The sequence below is a fragment of the Balaenoptera acutorostrata genome, chromosome 2, assembly GCF_949987535.1.
Source record: "Balaenoptera acutorostrata chromosome 2, mBalAcu1.1, whole genome shotgun sequence".
Lineage (NCBI taxonomy): Eukaryota > Metazoa > Chordata > Mammalia > Artiodactyla > Balaenopteridae > Balaenoptera > Balaenoptera acutorostrata.
In genome coordinates, this window is record NC_080065.1 from 115,134,310 (window position 1) to 115,154,167 (window position 19,858).

The window sequence follows — 19,858 nt, forward strand, 5'->3', positions numbered from 1 at the left end:
TATGCTTATGCTTCTTGCATGGGGGTAGGAAGGTGGAGGATGAGGAAGATGGTGGCAAGGACCTTAGTGAAAATATTTAAGTATTTTAGGTTAATAGATATATACTGACACCTCATACAGAATTTTTAGATTCACAGAGAATTATGGGGGGAAAAATCTACATTTATACACCAGTGATGTCTAAAGTACAGTACTTTCCATGTAACCTTTATTATATAATAATTGCACATCACACGAAAATGAATTAGGCAGTATATAGTAGAAAGGTTCGTTATTCAAGGCTTTCGCTTTTGCTTGTTAACAGTTGTCCTTACAGCTCAGTTTGTGACCTGATAAAATAGCAAAAATGTTTACTCTTTTTATTTTATGATATTTTTTCACAGAAAGGCATTTTATTTTAAATATAGCAGTGTGTACATGTCAATCCCAAACTCCCAATCTATCCCTTACTACTCTTAAGCACTGATTTTATCTTACGTTATAGGAGTGGAGAAGCCAGAAGGCCTCTATTGTGTATTTTGGTTCATTTTTTTTTTCCATTCAACAGTAATATCCTCCAAGATTGAAAATCAGCTCCTCTTCACCTTGGAAAGAAGTTAACTAGTATGATAAAATTTCTCTGAACTGTAGCAATATGTAGGATAAAGGAGTCACACAGAATTTTGACAACATGGTGAAACAATATTTACCTCTAGTGCAGGGGCAGTGATAATATGAATGCAGCAGGGAAAACTATCACAGTTCATCTCTGGATATATTCTGACATTTTAGTTGCTCATTCTAATTTAGATTGCAGTTTCTGGAGCAAATCTAAACCTTAAATTGTGCAAAAAATTAGTAAAGCTGTGAAGTCCCTTTAGAAGAGCAAACTAGAAGGGCCATGATATCTCTGAAAAGATTTCTATGGCCGTGATGTTGAAGCCATCCTGAGAAACATCCCATATCCTGTCTCCTGAGGGACTCCTCTTGAAGTACATAGGGCTGGTTACCTCTCAAAACAGAGTTTTCAAACTTTGCTCTTGACCAAGTTCTTGCCTAATTAGGACCAATTAATTTTGCAGTTTTACTTGTGCCAGTTTTTGCTTTGCTTCCCAATAACTAATTGCATAGTTTCCTTGTTTTTGTTTTTACCACTACCAGTCAGGTTTTGTTGGAATTTTAAGCCAAAAACATTTAATTGCTTTGCTCAGTAAGTAGGTACCTGGAGAAATCAACCTTAGTCCTAGTAACAGTTCTTTTCAGCATACCTCCAAAATACATAAATTGCTTATGTTTTTCAAAGATAGGACAGTTCTATTTTTATTAATTACTAGTTTTGTTTTGTGTTGTAAGACAGCATGGCTTATATCACGGTCACTTTTTTGTATTTGAAGCTCTTACCCTGAAAACTGTATTCTTGGTATCTTGAGTCTAATCCATGAACAATTTATACATATAGCTTTTAGAACTTTCCATTTCAGAGGTCTTAAATTCTCATTGGATGTTTCTAATGGAGATGTACTATGAAATCATTATATCCCCAGGGAGAGTGTATCCTGGTGGAAAGACCAGTCAAGTGGTTTAGATCAAGATAAGCCAGACAGTCCCAGGTTTCACTTATGATCTGCCACTTCTTAGCTGTGTGATTGAAGATAAGATTATCAGCTGCTCTGAGTCTCACTTTACTCAGCTGTAAAATGGTGATAATACCATCTCCTTCACAGTGTAATTCTGAGGATTAAATGACAGCTTTTGTAAAGTGACTAACTGAGTGCCTAGTATGTACAAAGTAAATCCTTGGTGAATTAACATAATTGCTGTTATCATTATAGAGTCATGGGAGGCTTTTACTAAGGGATCTCATTTGGATTTTGCTGCTACATTCTAATTTGGTGTTAGCTGTAAGAAAGACTAGTAAGTCGGACTATCTGTTTGGGATAGATAACGTTTAACGTTTCACTTTGCTATGTTTTAGCAAAATGTTATTTTTCATAAATTATATAAAAACAGTGTCAAACAGGTTTTATAGGCAGGCCAGTTATTGTCCATGGTGGTCCATGGTGATAGGTGACGTTTTAATCATGGCAGGTGTCTGATAGTTCTGCTGTATCAACTAAGCCACCAGGGAAATAAATGTTATTCTTGCTCTAATTGTCATTAACAGAAATATGAATGTTGCCATTTACTCAAGGCTGACTGTGTAAAAGGTACTCCCAGTGATTCTGAGAGGCAGGTACAGAGCTATATATATATGGAAACTGAAAGGGAAAGAAATTCATCTAGGGTGTCTAGGGTGACACAGCTTAGTGGGTACAGAGCAGACTCAAAACCCGGTATCTGATGTAAGACTCTGCTGTATTATACACTATAGCCCAGTGGTTTCTGGGACTGTTAATCCCCTTTTGATATAACCATGAAAAAAAATGCATTCCAGTCATATAAAAATAGTAAAATTAAAGTTGCCAATATTAAGGCATCAGGTTTTTCATGCACAGATAACTAGAAAAAATTTAAATGTTTATAAAACTATTATTCCTAGTTCTCATTCTGAAGATTCAAAAATAGTCGCAAAAAAGCTTATATCTGTATAGTTTCGTTTAGAAGATGTGTCAGGTGGCATTCCAACTTTCCTTGGAAAATTTCATCACTTACTGAAAATTATTAAATAGTCTTGTATTAAACCTACTTCTTTCCCCCCAATATTTCAACTCTGATATTGCAAATAGTGCCTGCTGCCAAGATAATCATCCACCTAGATATCCTCTTCTCTTTACTTGGAACAAACAGAAAAATGTTGAGATGTTTGTATGTAGCTTTTAAAAGTTTTTGTAATTATATCCTTTGACATATTTAGCAATAATAAGAATAATGATAATAATAATCTTCCATTTTTAAAGTACTGTGTAAATAACAAGCTGTTTTTAGACACATTATCTTATGTCATGCTCACCACAGCCATAGCCTGGTTTTAAAGATGAGGGAAGCATGGTTGGGAGCGGGCAAGTAATCTTGTCAAGCTCCTACTTCTAGGAGAGGCAGTGTGGGAACTGGAGCCTGGATTTTCTGATGCTAAATCACAAAACCTGTTGGGTACACAGGTTTTGGGTCTTTGTCCTCATTTCTGCTCCTGCTCCTTCCCTCATCTCCATCTTTTCCTTTCCTCTTCCCTTCACTTTCCACCCCTCCCTCTGCCCTGCTCCTTTTCCTTCTCTCTCTGTCATCTCTTCCATCCATTCGTCTACTTTGTTTCAGCACTTTTCCCACCAATCCTCTTGCCTCAGTCACTGTATGCTGGCTATCCCAGTGACTCAATGGAATGGTAAAGATCTGTTTGCCAATTCACGTATAGATATTTGTGTAGCTCTGAGGAATGGCCAAGAACTCAGATGTAAGCTCTTAGAGAAGGAAGTTTGTTTTGTTTGCTGCTAAATTCTCAGAACTTAGTGTAAAGGAGATGCTCAATAAATATTTATTGCCTGGATGAATGAATAGGTGATTGAATGACCTAATAAAAAACTGTAAGGTACATATGGGCATTCACTAACTGTTTACTTGCTTGCCTATTTTTGCCCATGAATTGTCGCTCTGCTCTTCTTTTGGTAGCTGATTTTGGCAGTAGATATATCAATGGAATTTCTGGTTGTGTTATTTTATATCAATGTTGCTAAATGTTAGAATCATGACTCCCCAAAAGTCAAAGCATTTTAGACTTTGTAGTCTTTAGTGTTTAGACTAAACATCCACAGAATTTCACATTTACTTGCATGTGTGTATTTTGCACTCTCTCCTTTCTCAATATATCACATATTAAATCATTATAATTATAAGCGGATAACTAAAAAGTATATATTGATATTATCCAGAACGTTTTTACTTTATGTTCAGTAGTATTTTGTGTCTCCACATTCTTGGGTTTTGTGTTTATATTCACAAGAAGAACAATCCTATGTCCGCTCTCTAGACTTACAGTAATGCATGCAGCATTGCCCTGTTCGTTTTTATGATCTGTTGCATTCAGACTGTGCAGGGCAAATATTCCAGTTAACAATCAAGCCATTGTAATTCTCCAAACGACTTTCAACCATAAAGGCATCTTCTTTTCAAAGACCAAAAGGAAGAGGTAGAGGAAAAATAAGACCCTTTAAATTCTGTAGAAAGTTCTATAGAAAGTAATACATATTCAGATAGATAAGACATGGCTCATGTGAACCTGTAGTATTTTATCCACGTACTATGATAGCCTCACATATCTATTTTAATTTTTATGTGTAGTAGAATGAATGGCTGTTTTGCATTTTTTTTCCCATTTTAGACTCAGCTCTGTCAAGGATTATACCTCCATTCCAAAAGAAAATAACTGCTTTTGATTGGAAGTTTAAGTGGCTTCCTGGTTTACTAGTTGGAAAAGGTAGTGTTCTAAGCATGTGTTATTTTCTTCACTGATTACGAGGATACCAACCCTGGGATTCTTATGTACAGTATATGTGGAACATGTGTTTACTGTAAGGGAATGGTGCTTGAATACTGACAGAAGCAAAAACAATTTAAAGAGGGATTGTGCCTCCTCAGAGAAGTGGCAAGGCTGAATGGGAGAAACACACATCTGAGTAATAATTATTTACTGGCAATAGGAGATGTGTTGGAAATAATGTCAAATGAAGTATTCTACTTTTTATTTTCTTGCACAATTTTGCCAATAATAAATACACTGTCTACTCCCCAAAAGATGTGGGGACAGCTGAAAGTGAAAACCCATAAACCCATTTACAAACTTGTGTGCTCGTATTCAGGGCAGTTAATAAAGGTGCTTCAGGGAAGAATATGTTGATGAAAGGCTTATGCTCCTGTGTACTTCCTAGAGTTATGATTATCAATAAAATAATATTTGTAAAAATAGCTGGCACATTATTGATGATGAAATTAGTTTCTGGCCTGATAAGAAGTTTTGTTATCTGCATCCTGATATACGTTGCTTTAGGACATTGCTTACTTAAGCATCAGTTTTCTTAGACACCATAGCCTACCCCATGTGTTCTTTGAGAAACCTGTTGAGCTGCTGTTAAGCAGTAGGATGGTAGTTATGAGCATGTGATGAGACCTACAACTTCACTTTGGTTTCTGTGTGAATATTGCTTTACATTATGGAAAGCTCAAGTTAACCCTGTGCAGCTGAATTTCATATTAGTTGTATTAACACATAAAAGTTTAAAGTTAAATGTTTGCCAGTGTTTTAAGAGCTACAAGCAATACCTTTGAAATACCTATTAGTTTGTTTTATGTAGAATAAGATAATTTAAAAATAATTTTTGTAAGTCAGAGAAACACAAACATCATATGATATTACTTATATTTGGAATCTAAAAAATGATACATATGGACTTATTTACAAAACAGAAACAGACTCACAGACATAGAAAACAAACTTATGGTTACCAAAGGGGAAAGGGGGGAGGGATGTATTAGGAGTTTCGGATTAGCAGATACACACTACTATATATAAAATAGCTAAACAACAAGGTCCTACTGTATAGCACAGGAAACTACATTCAGTGTCTTATAATAACCTATAATGAAAAAGAATATATAGGTATGTATAACTGAATCGCTTCTCTGTACACCAGAAACTAACACAACATTGTAAATCAACTATACCTCAATTTAAAAAAAAAGTTTTTAATGCAGAATGAATAGCATAATTCACACTAATGGCATATTAGAGGAATATATTGCATTTTTACTCATTGATTTCAGAGTCTTAGAAATGTGAATAAGAGGCATAATAATGATGTAGAAACAAGAAATTAATTTGTACAAACAGTACTAAAGGATTGTAAGCAGAGATCATAATTTACCTCTTTTTATGCTTGCAACCCCTCCTAACACAGTGCCTTGTATATGCGAGGAACAGTGTGTATTTCCTGGAAGAATCTATTGCTTTGAAAAGAGAGATTCAGTCATCTCCTGTAGTGCAGACTTTGTTAAATCTCGTAGAATTGTCGTCTGTCTCATTTTCTTATGGTAATTTACTGGTAAGACCTGCACCTACAGTGGATCCCATGGACAGAGCTCCATTCCATATCCAGCACCTACGGTGTGTGTGCCAGGCACAGTCAGTGAAAGAATGAAGTAGGACAGGCATCATTTTGAGGTGCTTACAGTTCTATGGGTTTCAATGGTAGGACACTTCCCTAAAGAGTAAATCTTAATGAAACACAAACAAGTTACTGTGAAGTATTTAAACACATGCTATTTTTTGGTGGGACTTAATATTTAAAATTTACTTGTAAAATGACACTAAAACTTTCCATTTGATTAAGAAAGATTGACAGTGATAAGTAAATAATGATTCTTTATCCCCTACAAGACTTTTCAAATTTTTATTTCAATTTTCACTATCCTCATCCACACTTCCTACCACTATTGAAGAAATCATTTGGTTAGATAAAATTCTCTTTGATAATTCTAAATGTCTCAGCTAAGTCAGTTTCATTTTAATGTATGAAGGAGATTAAATTGTATCTCCTCTGATTCCTAGGAAATCCACTCACTTCCTTTTTCTTGTAAAAGTCATCACTCTTTGTAAGTACTCGGATTTTTTTAGACTCTACAATTCTAACAAAGATTTGGGGCCACAGTTAATCATACTGTAACTTTCTTTGTAGTTATTTTGCCAATTTAGACACACATATTATTAAGAACACATAAAGTTTGTGCTGTGAATTTACAATTCCAGGTGAGAAATTTGAAATTAAGGTAATGAAATGGGTCAAGTCAGAGACTTATCCTTATACGTTCAGAATGCCCGGGAGAATCATTTAAACAAAATCTAGTGCTAAAAATTAAAAGAAGATACCAAGTGCAGATCATTCGCTTGTCCTGGTTTTTCATTTATTTATGACTTGTCCTTCCCCTGGCATTCCTTGTGATTTTTCACTTCTTCTCACCAAAGCAATCTGTATACAGCAGCATGCTGTGTATGCTCAGTACAAATAGATTTTTCTCTGGAATCTTACAGGTCATTTTATTTGGATTTGTTAAAGAAATAAAAATTAACTCAAAAAATTTCAAGCCCCAGTTTGCCTCCCCAACCCTGATATTTCAACTCCTTGTCATTTTTTTGTGTTTTTGCAGTTTTCTTGCGGGTTTTATTGTGAATTTCCTAGTCCTATTTGATGTATTTCTCTTGCTGCTTCTTTGTGAACAATTTGGGTTATGGATTTTGAGGCGGTAAATCATGAGTTTTTTTCAAATGTTTTGCATTATAGTAGAACTAAGTCAGGGCTGACAGATGGCTTTTTGAAATAACGAGACAGTGATTTACACTTCCGGGAAGATGTTTAATGCAGCACCCTGAATTCAGCTTCAAAATAGAATATATCTGGTGATTATTTTTTATTTTTTGTTTAAAAATTATTTAAAAATGTAATTATTTAGATGGACAGGTTTATATTTACATGGACCTTATCATTCTGACCAGGGTATATTTTACATTTAATAATATTTTTTATCATTGATTTCTTTAATGAGGTAATATATAGGTTTTAGAGTTAGGTTAGACTGACAGTTCTGTCTGCCAACTTGTGACCTTGGTTGAATTAGTTTCCTAGGGCTGGTGTAATAAAATAACACAAACTGGGTAGCTTAAAATGACAGAAATTCATCCCCTCACAGATTTGGGGGCTAAAAGTACAAAATCAAAGTGTCTGCAGGGCCATGCTCCCACTGAAGGATCTAAGAAAGAATCTTTCCTCGCCTCTTCCTAGCTTCTGGTGGTTGCTGGTAATCTTTGGCTTTCCTTACATTAACTCTAAAAGGCCACCGCTTAATATCCCCGTGGATGTTAATGTAGATTTTAAGATAAATAATATAGCACTCAGAAATCGCTTTTATCTTAGAAAAGTATGAGATATTATAATGCGAAAATAAAACTGGAGCACCCATGTAGAACATGAAAGTGGATCTTCACTGTTTAAGATCCATGTTAAAGGAAAGGAGTGTTACATTTTAAAAGAATTTAAAGAATATAAATAGCTGTTTGTCTCTCTACTCTGGAAAAAAATGAGGCCTCGCTCGCTTCCACCTCATCCAAGGAATGCCGATGCTCTGCTGCTTTTGTACCCCGTAGAGTGCTAGATACCTTCACGCTGAATATTTCCTTCTCCAGGACCTGCACCCACCTTCCATCTCCCTCCTTCTCTACCACTACCCTCCTCCTGGACAGACGACAGTTTCTCCTACATTAAAGATCAAATTAAGAAGGTCTGATTCAATCCCCCAGAGTGACTCAACAGTCTCCCTTCCACAGTTGCTCGTTTGTTAACGTGTACGGTAGATGCTTCCTGAGAGAAGTATCCCTTTTCCTTTCTCCAGTCTGAATTTCAACCCAGACCCTTGATCTTGTGAGGACCCCTAAGCTCTTCAGGCCTGAAGACACCCGTGTTTCTGGCTTTTCTACTCCTCTGCCTTCTTTTTTGCTTGACGTTGGTTCTAGCCAGGCCTTGGATCCCACTGCTGCTGACACAGGCTCTGCTTTCACCAGCCCGCTCTCACCTGCCATTGTCATAGCCTGCTGTGCACCGTGGATCCTACTGCCTTTTCTGGAAGGCGTTCTTTTTCTCCTTTTGCTTTCAAAGACCTTTTACCTTTAATTATTCTAATCCAGAGAAAAGAGCATTTCTGAATCTCCTCATTTAACTTTTCACTCTGAAATGGTCTCTAAGCCATAATCTTGTGAATCTTGTGAATCCAGTCAGGTGTTTCTCCTGGATCATTACATTATAGTAGAACTAAACAGTGACAGACAGATGGCTTTTTGGAATAATGAGCTACTGAGTCGTATTTCAAGGAGAATATTTAGTGCAGTGTCCGGAATTTAGATTTAAAGCAAAGTACGAAAATAGAGTTTTATTTAAAAATTGGGGGAAAAAACACAATCTGGATAATGGAATCTCCAAAGTTCAATTTGAATTGGGCTATTTGCATTGATTACATCAGGTAATAACTAGATTTTCCTTTCCTTTGGTCATGTTGAAACATACTCATAAAATGGCTGGGATGTTACTTATCCAACGTGAAAAGGAAGTAAGCATTGTATTTACGTATCATCCCTGTTCCAACATGCAAAAGAACACACAAGGTGAGTGCTTTGAGATTTATGTCTTATTTACTTATTCCTAATCCTTTGGCTTTCAGATTTGCTTGGAACTATAGAGGAGATCCTTCCGAGCCTCCCAGGAGATATCAGTGTTTGGGCAATGAAAGAGTCTGTTCCGGAAGGCATAATTTCACTCAAAGAAAAACTGAGCACAGCATCTGACAGCCAGGTGCCACACAGCCACCATGTTGCCTCAAACCTCAAGGCTCCTTATCTTTATATTTTCACTTCTGGAACAACAGGTAAGATCCATTTGTTCTTGAAACTTAAGAAGAATGCAGCATATTTGCAAAGCAGCAGTTTCAGGCAGATCTCTGCCACGTGTAGTTGTAACTGAGCAAAGAACTCATGTGCCCTTGACACAGAAAGCCACACTCTGACAGTGGGAGTCTGCAGCCCAGTAAGGATTTATTGCAGGGCGCCCAGCCTCAGATCCACTCCAACTTGGTCTTTGAGTTAGGAGTTTCTTAAAGCGGAAGAACAAAGAAGCTAGGGTTAATCATCAGCTTGTGACATTTCTGTGACAGTTTCGGGGAGTCAGGCTGTCTCTGGTTTACAACTCTCTGACCCAGGTGGTCCATGGCTTGAGGGTCTGTGAGTTCATCTCGCCCTGGAGAAACAACCTGAGTTTACATGTTAATGATATCTATAATAGCTACTTGAGTACATTAACTATGTTATCCGCAAGAGCAATTTTAGTCATCTGACTCTGGTTGATTATTGTTCAGTTAGCCCAGAATTGAGGTCAGAGGGGACAAGAAAGGAAACAAAGCTTTGGATATAGAGAGATTAATCATAAAGTTGGTAAGAGAACTTGGTTTTAGGGGGGCTCGGTTTCATAGTCACCAGACATCTCAGAAAGCATGCATCCAAGAAGGCCTGGGGTTCTTAGATCTTTGAACTCCCAAACTTGGATGAAAAAGGTAATTGCTTTAACTTTACCTTGACAAGTCACCATGTTCACTTGGCCATTGTCTCGTGTGGAAAGATTTTCTTCAAGTTTGGTAGTACAGATGGCACAGGAATGTGTGAAGACTTGAGCCAACCCAGTTGCTCAGAGTGTGGAATTTGGCCAGCTTCTTCGGCAGGATCTTTACTAGCTTCCCTTAGATGCCTAATGTATAAAATGAAAAGATTAGTTTAAATAGTTTGTAATTATCCTGCTGGATTAAAAAATCCATTAGTCTACTTTAAAACAATTTTCTACATTCTTGTATAAAATGTTAAATCCTAAGCACAATCCAAGTATGGCTGCAATTGAAGCACCTGTAGCTGGCTCTCCTCGTTTTCCATAAGTTGATTGGAACATGTGAGAAGCAGGAAATCTTGAAGGCATTGCAGGTTTGAGGAAGGATACAAAATAGAATCAAGTAACTAAACTTTCCTTTTTTTATGTAAACAACAACACACACACACAAAGAATATGAAACTACTTGAGAATTCAAAAGAAATGTTAAACTTAATTGATTCTTAAGAAAAATTTAATGATATTTTTGGTAGTCTAAGTAAGCTTTTGTAATTAGTTTGAAGATGACTGGGAGTTTGAATTAGAGGCATATTAAAAATATTGGTACTAATTTCTCTTGCACAGGTAGTATTGTAGGCAAAACTACTATTGCATTGGTAAAGTTTTCTTACTTTTTTCTTTTTCTTTTTCCTATTTGGAGGCTAACAATGATCTCCTCTATACTGGAGAGTAGACTATGGTTTTCTTTTTAACTTTGTTTGCAACAGCTTTGATAAGTGAACTAGGAAATGCTAATATGTATCAAGTCGCCAGCATAAATTCAGACTGACTTTGAAAGAGACAATAAAATTCTGGAAATTATATGCTTCGAAAACTTCCAAGGGAAGGTACTTGACCAATTTGTCTTTATGGTGTTTTCTTGTAAAAATAGAAAGTGACTCTGGTCTTCAAAACAAACTTTACCACTCCCCCCTCCCTCCAACCCCCCTCCCCACCCCAAAAGAGAATAGTGTGGAGCAGACTATTAACATCTTTTTTTCTTGAAGATCTCTTAAAACCAGAGTGTTTGGTACATTTGCACAACAGGCTGAAAGCAAAAGTGCTATTAATTTTTTCTGTTTGATATTTATTTGTATTAAAGTTATACAGCACAGAGATGAAAAATTCTAATAGTTTTAAAAATTTTAGAGAAAAGTACCCTGCTTACCCCTCTATTTCTCCATCCCGAAACCAATTACATTCAGTATTTTTAGATCTTTCTTTCTGTAATCACCTCCATTTATCTAAATAGATTTATTAATAGTATTTTACTGGATACTTAATAGGTACCTACTAAAAAGTATGTACTGCTTTTCCACAATGGAAATGAGGATTTTATCTTCTTTCTTTACCACTCTGTCCCTCCACTCATTTCTTTCTCTCTGGTGCAGATACTTTCTCTCCCCAACATCACCCTAATATTGTTTCATCATAATTTTTTTTTTTTAAATTAATTAATTAATTTATTTATGGCTGTGTTGGGTCCCCGTTTCCGTGCGAGGGCCCTCTCTAGCTGCGGCAAGTGGGGGCCACTCTTCATCGCGGTGCGCGGGCCCCTCATTATCGCGGCCTCTCTTGTTGCGGAGCACAGGCTCCAGACGCGCAGGCTCAGCAATTGTGGCCCACGGGCCCAGTTGCTCCGCGGCACGTGGGATCTTCCCAGACCAGGGCTCGAACCCGTGTCCCCTGCATTGGCAGGCAGGTTCTCAACCACCGCGCCACCAGGGAAGCCCCCATCATAAATTTTTATTTGATTGGTATCAGTATCAATTAACTTAGTAAATACTATTTCTTGCTGAGCTCTATAGTATAACAAAATTATATTTATTTCCTTTCATGTAAAACTCTCCCCAACCTTGAATTAATCATTTGTTTTTGTTTGTTTGCTTGCTTAGTTTTCTATACACCTATAAATGGTTCGTACCCATCCCTTTGTCAAAAAGTAACTCACCTTTAGATATTGAAAAGCTAGTCTGTATTTTGTCAAGCCCATGTTCTTGGCTGCATCTTTCCCAGAGCTTTCCTCCCTACGATTCCAGTCTTGACATGTTGCTCTCTTACTGTCCTGGGTTCATTCCTCACCATCGCCCTGAGAATTCCCTTCAACTCTTTTCTTTTTTCTGATCCCCTGATTCTTAGATTCTAAATTCATTTCCTTAGTTTGCTTTTCATTTTATCACTGCACTGCTTTCATTAGCTGCTTGATAAAGAGTATTTAGTAGGTACGTTTTAAGTCCTTATATGCCTGAAAGTGTCTTTTTCTACCCTTACACTTGTTTGTATAGAATTCTAGATTAGAAATGATATTGATGCAGGGGTTTGAAGGCATTGCTTTTTTATCTTCTGTCTTCCAGTACACATACTGAGAAGTCTTTTTCTTTCTGATTTCTAATCCTTTACTTGCAACCTGGTATTGTTTTTCTTTCTTTCTTTTTTGGGATTTTTAGAATCTTTTATTAGCCTTCAGTAGTCTGTGATATCATGATTATTTGTACTGGAACCAGTCTTATCTATTTTGCTGGTAAATTTGTAAGCCTTTTAAATCTAGAAACTCATGTCTTGCAAGTCTAGGTACTTGAAAATTTTTTTTTAAAGGTGTCTACATATTCTTCTTTTTCCTTCTTTATTTCTATTCTTTCTGCCCATTCCCTCCTTCTATTATATTTGTTTGCTTGTTCGTTCTTTTATCTTTGGAACTCTAACTTTTTAAAGATTGGCCTCCTTGCACTGAGTTATTAATTTTCTAATCTTTTATATCCTATTTTCCTTCTCTTACCTTTTGATTTACTTTTTTAAGTGCAAAACAATAAATTTTTATTTGTTCACAGTTAAACACAAGCAACTGCCTTGACATTTTAGAGCATTCTAGGAATGCTCTAAAAAGCAAAAGCAAACCCTTTTGAATCCAATTCCCATTCACTGAGATTATACCATTTCCTCTTGCAGTTCACGTTTATGGCATCTGATGTGGATTGTTTGACAGCCTTTAAAATCAAGATGGGAAGGTGTAAACCTTTTGACAATAGATTACTTTCTAAAATTTGGCTTTTAGCAGTCAGCCAAAAACAAAATCTGTTTTTCACTGATGGGACCCCTTGATTTACTTTTTGAGGGATTTATCTTTTAGCCCTTGTGTTCTCTTAATGTTTCTCATTTTGTAGCATGTTATTTTTGTATTATTGATACTTCATTGTCTCATACCTCTCAGAATATTAATATTTTTTGAAAATTTCTCCTCTCTACCTTGTCTCTATTTTTCTCTGACATCCTTTTATCTTTTGTTTTATGTTGGTCTCTGTTCTTTACCCTAGAGGATTTCCTCAAGTATCTGGTGACCTTTGGCTGTGCATATTTAAAATGCAGCCACCAAAACACACACACACAAAAACAAACCAAATCCTAACTAGAAGCTCTGTGTGATTGAGTGGGATTGTGGGCTGGTTAGTTTCATTGTTCAGGACATTTTGTTGGGAGATTTGTGACTGTCAGTTTTTACTTCTGGGCGCTTTAGATTCCTCAGATAAGAATCTTGAAGGGAAAACTAGTCAAGTGTAAAAAGGGAGCTGGAGAAGGATGCAGACTTCTCTTATTCTCCCTACTTGTTCAACCTCTCTTCTTCCTGGTGTTTCCAGAGGCTCATCTTTTCCCAGAGAATACATATCAGATCTTACACCAGTGTGGAGGAGGCAATCTGGGGCTGTAATTTTATTTTATTTTATGTTTTGCATTTTAAAATTTCAAAAGCATTTACTGACATTCTTCCAAATTTGGATTGTGAATGATCTTATACAGGGAAAGTTATACAAAAATCATCTCTTGTTAGCTTAAAGTTCTGAGCAACATGGGGTCTTGTAGAGATCAAAGCAGAGCAACATACAGAATTAGGCATATAGTAGATGTCATGCTTTATAAATACAAAGCTATCAAAGAATGTAACAAAATCACAGTTTTTACTGACTAGGGCCCTTGGACTCTTTAATCAATAGAAATTGATTAAGTTCTACTCAATAGAAATTGATTAAGTTCTCAGATGAGGAATTCATGCTAGGCTTTATTGGGACTCATGCTGCAGCATGAGGAAGTGAAAACAAGTAACAGGTGCCCTTACTCACTCCCTGAGGAGGGACTGGTTCCTTAAATAGGGTGAGGGTAGGGGTGGATTGGTGGATTGGGCTGGAGGGTGGCTCAGGTGGTCTGCCCATCCCCTTGGTGGTACTGTGTGCAGGGATCATGTGCAGGACCCTGCTTTTGCTCTGGGCACCTCAGAAATGGCAGTTGATTTGTGGCCTTTTTGTATTTTATTGTTTATAATTGCCTCAACTGTGCATGCATGCAGTTATTTTTAGTCCCTTATAGTTTCTTTGTATTCTGTTGCTCAAGGTGAAGCAACTCCAATAAAGGATCCCAGGCGCCAGCTCCCAGCCTGTCTCACGTTGAGCCTTGTTAGAGACTTAATTGACATTTTTTATTAAAAGCATCTCTCTTGTTCTCTCTCTCTAATATAAGCTGATGTTTTGCAACTCAAAACCCAGAGCTGAATTAAGTGATGATAATTGTAATGAACATGAAAATTTATATTAGTATGTCACCTATTACCATAAAAATCACTGATTCTCACATAAAAATCTTATAATGTTGATAACGATGAAGGTGTTGGTGCAAGTTACGAAGTGATGTAAAGAAATGAGACTTGGAAAAGTTAAATGATGGCAGTAGAGTTTGCTCATAGGCCCTTTCAGGCAGGTTATAAGGGAGCATTTTGGATTATATTGAATCTTTCCTAATCATTTTACTACTATGAAGTCCTGTTTGCCCAAGCTCACCAAAATATTATATCCATGGACCCAGGAACAGACTTAGAATGTCTCTGAGTAAGGAAAGGATTGAGGTCAGTTTTTATACCATTCACGTGTCTTTGACCTGGGAGATTCTGTGAGATCTTGATGAACAAGGGGTGATTCCCTTATCTATGACTCTGATGGAATTGCTTCTTAAACAGAACTCCCATTTAGCTCCCTCTTTATAGTTCCATATTGATATTCCGCTCTGGGGGGTACCTGGTCATCAAGTTTCTGAGCCTCGCTGGGGTTCTGTGGGAGCAAACCAACTTTCTTCAAGGCTTCAGCTTAGGTTTCATCTTCTTGGGTCTGCTGTGTCAGTCACCAGTTGTCCATCTGCCTTTCTTTTTTTTTTCTTCCTTCCTTCCTTCCCTCCCTCCCTCCCTGCACCGGGTCTTAGTGGTGGCATGTGAATTCTTAGTTGCGGTACGCATATGGGATCTAGTTCCCCGATGAACCTGGGCCCTCTGCATTGGGAGTGCAGAGTCTTACCCACTGGACCACCAGGGAAGTCCCCATCTGCCTTTCTAAAATTGTGTTGCTGTCACCTCCAGTTCCATTCTTTTGGCCTATGTGTGTGTTCAGTCTGCCAACTTCTAGTTCTGTTGTTGCTCACTGAAATTGGTTAGGTGCCTGAAGATCTCTAGGAAAGGCTATTTAAGCCTGGACAGAGCCCCCTTGCCTTCAGGCACTCCGGTAAGTAGAGGGAGGAGGAAAAAGACAGAACAGCCTTCCACGCTGCGCCTGGGGCCAGTTGCTATCACCATCTAAGTCTCTATTTACTTTTGTCTCTCCTTCTCCTTAATCTTATGGATTCTTTCCTTTTTCCAAAATTATCCCTGAATTCCCCAGATTTTTTCATGCCTGCCCCTGAATTGGTTTTCTCTTGATATCATCTGTTCCTCCTTCTTCCTGCTAATCCCCAATTCACTGGACACAGCCTCACTCCCACCTTTATGCCTGGACCTTATCCCAGTGGCCTCCTCACATCTGCGGACATGTGGAGAGTTTCAGTGCTAGGGATTCATAGAAGGTTAGAAGAACAAAGGACTCAGGAGACCATCTAAGGTAGCATTTCTCCAAGCATGTGGCACAGCATGTCCCTTCATGCCTACAAAGAAGGGAAATAAAAGTTGAAAAGGGGCTTTATCACCACATGAGCTTGAGAAACATCATTGAAAAAATAGTAACATTTCTGTACTGTTGGGCTTGTCGAAAGCTTTAATATGTTAATGTGCTTTCTAACTCTTCCAAGAAGGGACTCTAAATTGCAGTTTTAACAAGCTTCATTTATTCTGTTGGTTCTTCTTTCCTTCTTTAAAACTTTAAACTCCATGAACCTTTGATCACTTTCATTTGTTGGATAAGCTCCTATCTGTTGTCTCCTTTATCAAAAAGTCTGAGTACCTTGAATGGTTTAATAATAAATTAATGAGATCAAGATTCACTTAAAGCTAACCAAATTAGGAACGAAAACATGACTAATTCGCTCACTAAAGTGCTTTACAGGAGTGACATAAGCACACAGGTGGAAAATAACTAGATAAAGCATCCTTCTTTTTTCGACATACCTCCAACTGAAAAGTTATTTTTAAGGCTGGGTTGCCATGAGATCAGGAACAATATGGAAAGTAGGGAATATGGTGACTGAAGAACAGTAGGTGGGACCTTCTCGGAAGCAGAAAATGCATAAATATTTGATTCTCTCAGTGAAGAAAAGAAAGGCATTGCATTATCAAGAATCAAGGATGCTAGTCTCACTCAAAATCTTTATACATGGCTTTGACAAGAAATTTTGGAGGGGTTCCCTGTGTATGTGGATGACAATAAACTCTTTTAGGGTGTGAGATGCCAACCTATCAGGAAAAGCCACAGAAGCTTCTTTTGAAAACATGAATTATTTTGAATAATAAATGAATTTTGGTTAGGATGGTAAGCAAGATCATGCCAATTTTGTGTATGAGATCTTCCAGTTAATGGAAATGGAGCACAAAGCCTGTCAGAAAATGTCAAAGCAGGTGCAGCAGCAAGGCGGACTTGAGGTTAACCCTGGTGAGTGTCTGGAAGTCACTGTAAACTGGAGTTCATAGCTACATGTGCTGCTGTCACCAAAAACCCATGACAACTTGGGCTTTATTTGGTAAATATGTTGAACCAGAGAAGGAATGATATATTTTTGGCATCTTTATAGCAGATACAGCTCTTTGAACCTTACAAGATCTCAAACTCTATGTAGATCTAAGATTCTAGAGATTAATGACAGTGGTAGCTGACATTTGCATGGCCCCTTTTACCAAGGATATAGACTATTTTGATGTATTTTTGTCTCAACTGCCGTTGTAGTTGATACCAGCATAGTATCTATTCTATTATTTATTTATTTTTTTCTTTTCTTCTAGGTCTCCCAAAAGCAGCTGTGATTTGTCAGCTGCAGGCTATGAAGGGTTCTGCTGGATTATGGGCTTTTGGTTGTACTTCCGATGACATCATTTATATAACCCTTCCTCTGTATCATAGTTCAGGATCTCTCCTGGGAATTGGTGGATGTATTGAGTTAGGTAAGCTTTTATTTTCTGTTTCATAAGTTCTCAAAATGCCTAATAATTGGAACTTGCCTTCATTAAAGTTCAGAACTCTTATCAGTAGAATTCAGAGTGATCGTGTGCATGTTATACAATTATAAAAACATATTTATTAAAAGGACACAGTTTCATCACATACTTCAGTGTATGCCTGAAGTGGAAGGAGCAGTAATTTGGCCTTGTGGTTGGATCTGGCTGTTGACAGGGCTTCCCTCTCCATGTGGTCGCTGACCCTTGAGTGGTCGCCGCCCCTGTCCTTAAATGGTGGTAGGAGCCTTCCCAGAGGGTGAACTCAGAAGCTGTGTAGCTCTTAAGTCTTAGCCTCGTCGGAAGTAACGCGGATCATTTCACCTGTATTTTGTTGATCAAAGCAAGTCACAAGCCAGTTTAAATTCAAGATTTGAGGAGTGGGGAAAGAGACCCCACTTCTTGAAGGGAAGGGTGGCAAATTCACATTGCAAAGGTAAGGCTGTAGGAGAAATTGTTGCGGCTATCGTTGCAAACAGTGTATCCCAGATACCCAAGAAGTCAGTTGGTAGAGCTGGTGACTCAGTAGATTCCATTCATAACCGTGCTGAGATTATGTTTCTGTTACTAGTTAGCCCAGAAATAATATACAGAGATAATGCACCATTATTTATATATGTCTAAAATACTATAAAGTAATCTGATAGAATAGTATATTTAAAATATGATCAATGCCCACAATAAATAAAGATGAGGGTCAAGACATTAGCATTTTCCTTGGAACATACTCATATGACTTACATTGTTATTAAAATTAGGTTGTTAAAATTAGCAGTCATTAATGAACCTTTTTGTTGGTGCTTTCATACTAACTCTACCTTACTAACTCTCAATCTCAAACTATATTGAGACTGCTTAAAAGTTTTTAGAAATGAATACTATGTATATATTCAATGGCGAAAGTAAGTGAATATTCTTGGTTTCTGTGAAGAAGGATTACCTTATCTATATTCATGCTCTAATACTTGTAATTCTCCTACTTATTTTGGCTGCTTCTTTCATCCCATGTATTGCAAAAAGTATATCTACAGTCAAAATATAGAATTACAACATGAATATTTTTAAAAGACTTATTGGACTGTAAGATTAATGTTTTCAAATGAGCTTGGTATAAATGGCCACTGATGGATTATAAAAGCCTTGAAAGTGAGCAAAAGTGTTCTAGACAGAGCAACATCATTTGTGTTTTATGTTAATTCTGCCCTTGAATTTTTTTTCCCTTTTGCCTTTTTATACCTTTTCTTGTAGGTGCTACTTGTGTGTTAAAGAAGAAATTTTCAGCAAGCCAATTTTGGAACGACTGCAGAAAGTATAATGTGACTGTGTTTCAGTACATTGGAGAAATTTGTCGCTACCTTTGCAAACAACCTAAGGTAAGAGTAATCATTAGAGAGAAAAAGTAATTTCAGAAAGAAAAAGAAAATAATTGAGAGAAAATAATTTTTGTTTGCTTATACTCCATTTTCTTCCAGAGCATAGTTTAACTGACTTACGAAGATGTATGCAAAACCCCAAGATAAAATGAGTATAAAACAAGTCAGAGAAAATAAAAGGAGGATATCAGGAATGTACTAATGTGTTTTATATTGAGGCAGGAGAAGACAGACTCGTAATCCAGTCCCCTTCATGTTTAGACGGATTAAAATTTCTGTAAACATAGCATGCATCTGATTATGAAATTATTTTCTGTCTACAGAAAGCAGTTATTCCAAGGGTTGAATTAGATCATCGTTTAAAATGCTGGTCTTTAAATAACACACAACAACTAATAACAATGATTATACTTGTTTTTCTGTTTGTTTTCTTTTGAATAAGCGATTACATTAGAATATCTTTTTGCTTGGTTTTGCTGTAAACTTAAAAAGAAACTTTGCTTTGATTTGCACTTGTCTCCCCACCACCTCAAGCAATCATTTCCATGAAATTATGATAAATTGCCCCCTTCTGAAAATAGACCAGCAGAGACAGTTACATTAGCCTAAAGCTTGTCTTTATTAGTTCGTTTGCTTTTTTGCCCTCAGAAGTTGTTGTCCTTTTCCTGGTCTCATTTGTATTTTGAGATGCTTATTTTTTCACTGTTTGATTGTCTAAGCATTCTTGAGGCTACAAGGAAGGGACTCTGCCTGTAATCAAATCAAAACCAGCCCCCTTGAAGGATGGTGACAGAGGTTGCCTTCCTTTACCCACAGCACAACTGAGACGAGGCTGGAGGCATTTAAATAAGACTTTATTAAAGATATGGAATTACACAGGAGAGATAACACAGAGAAGA

At 37.1% G+C, this 19,858-nt stretch overlaps 1 protein-coding gene across 1 annotated transcript in view; it reads left to right on the top strand.

Annotated features, from left to right (window-relative positions):
* Positions 1–19,858, top strand: part of SLC27A6 (solute carrier family 27 member 6) — a 57,502-nt gene that overhangs the window by 2,098 nt on the left and 35,546 nt on the right. Inside the window, exons 2-4 of the mRNA XM_007188510.2 lie at positions 9,172–9,375; positions 17,377–17,535; positions 18,835–18,959. Of these exons, the coding sequence (XP_007188572.2) occupies positions 9,172–9,375; positions 17,377–17,535; positions 18,835–18,959 (488 nt within the window). The remainder of the gene's footprint in view (positions 1–9,171; positions 9,376–17,376; positions 17,536–18,834; positions 18,960–19,858) is intronic.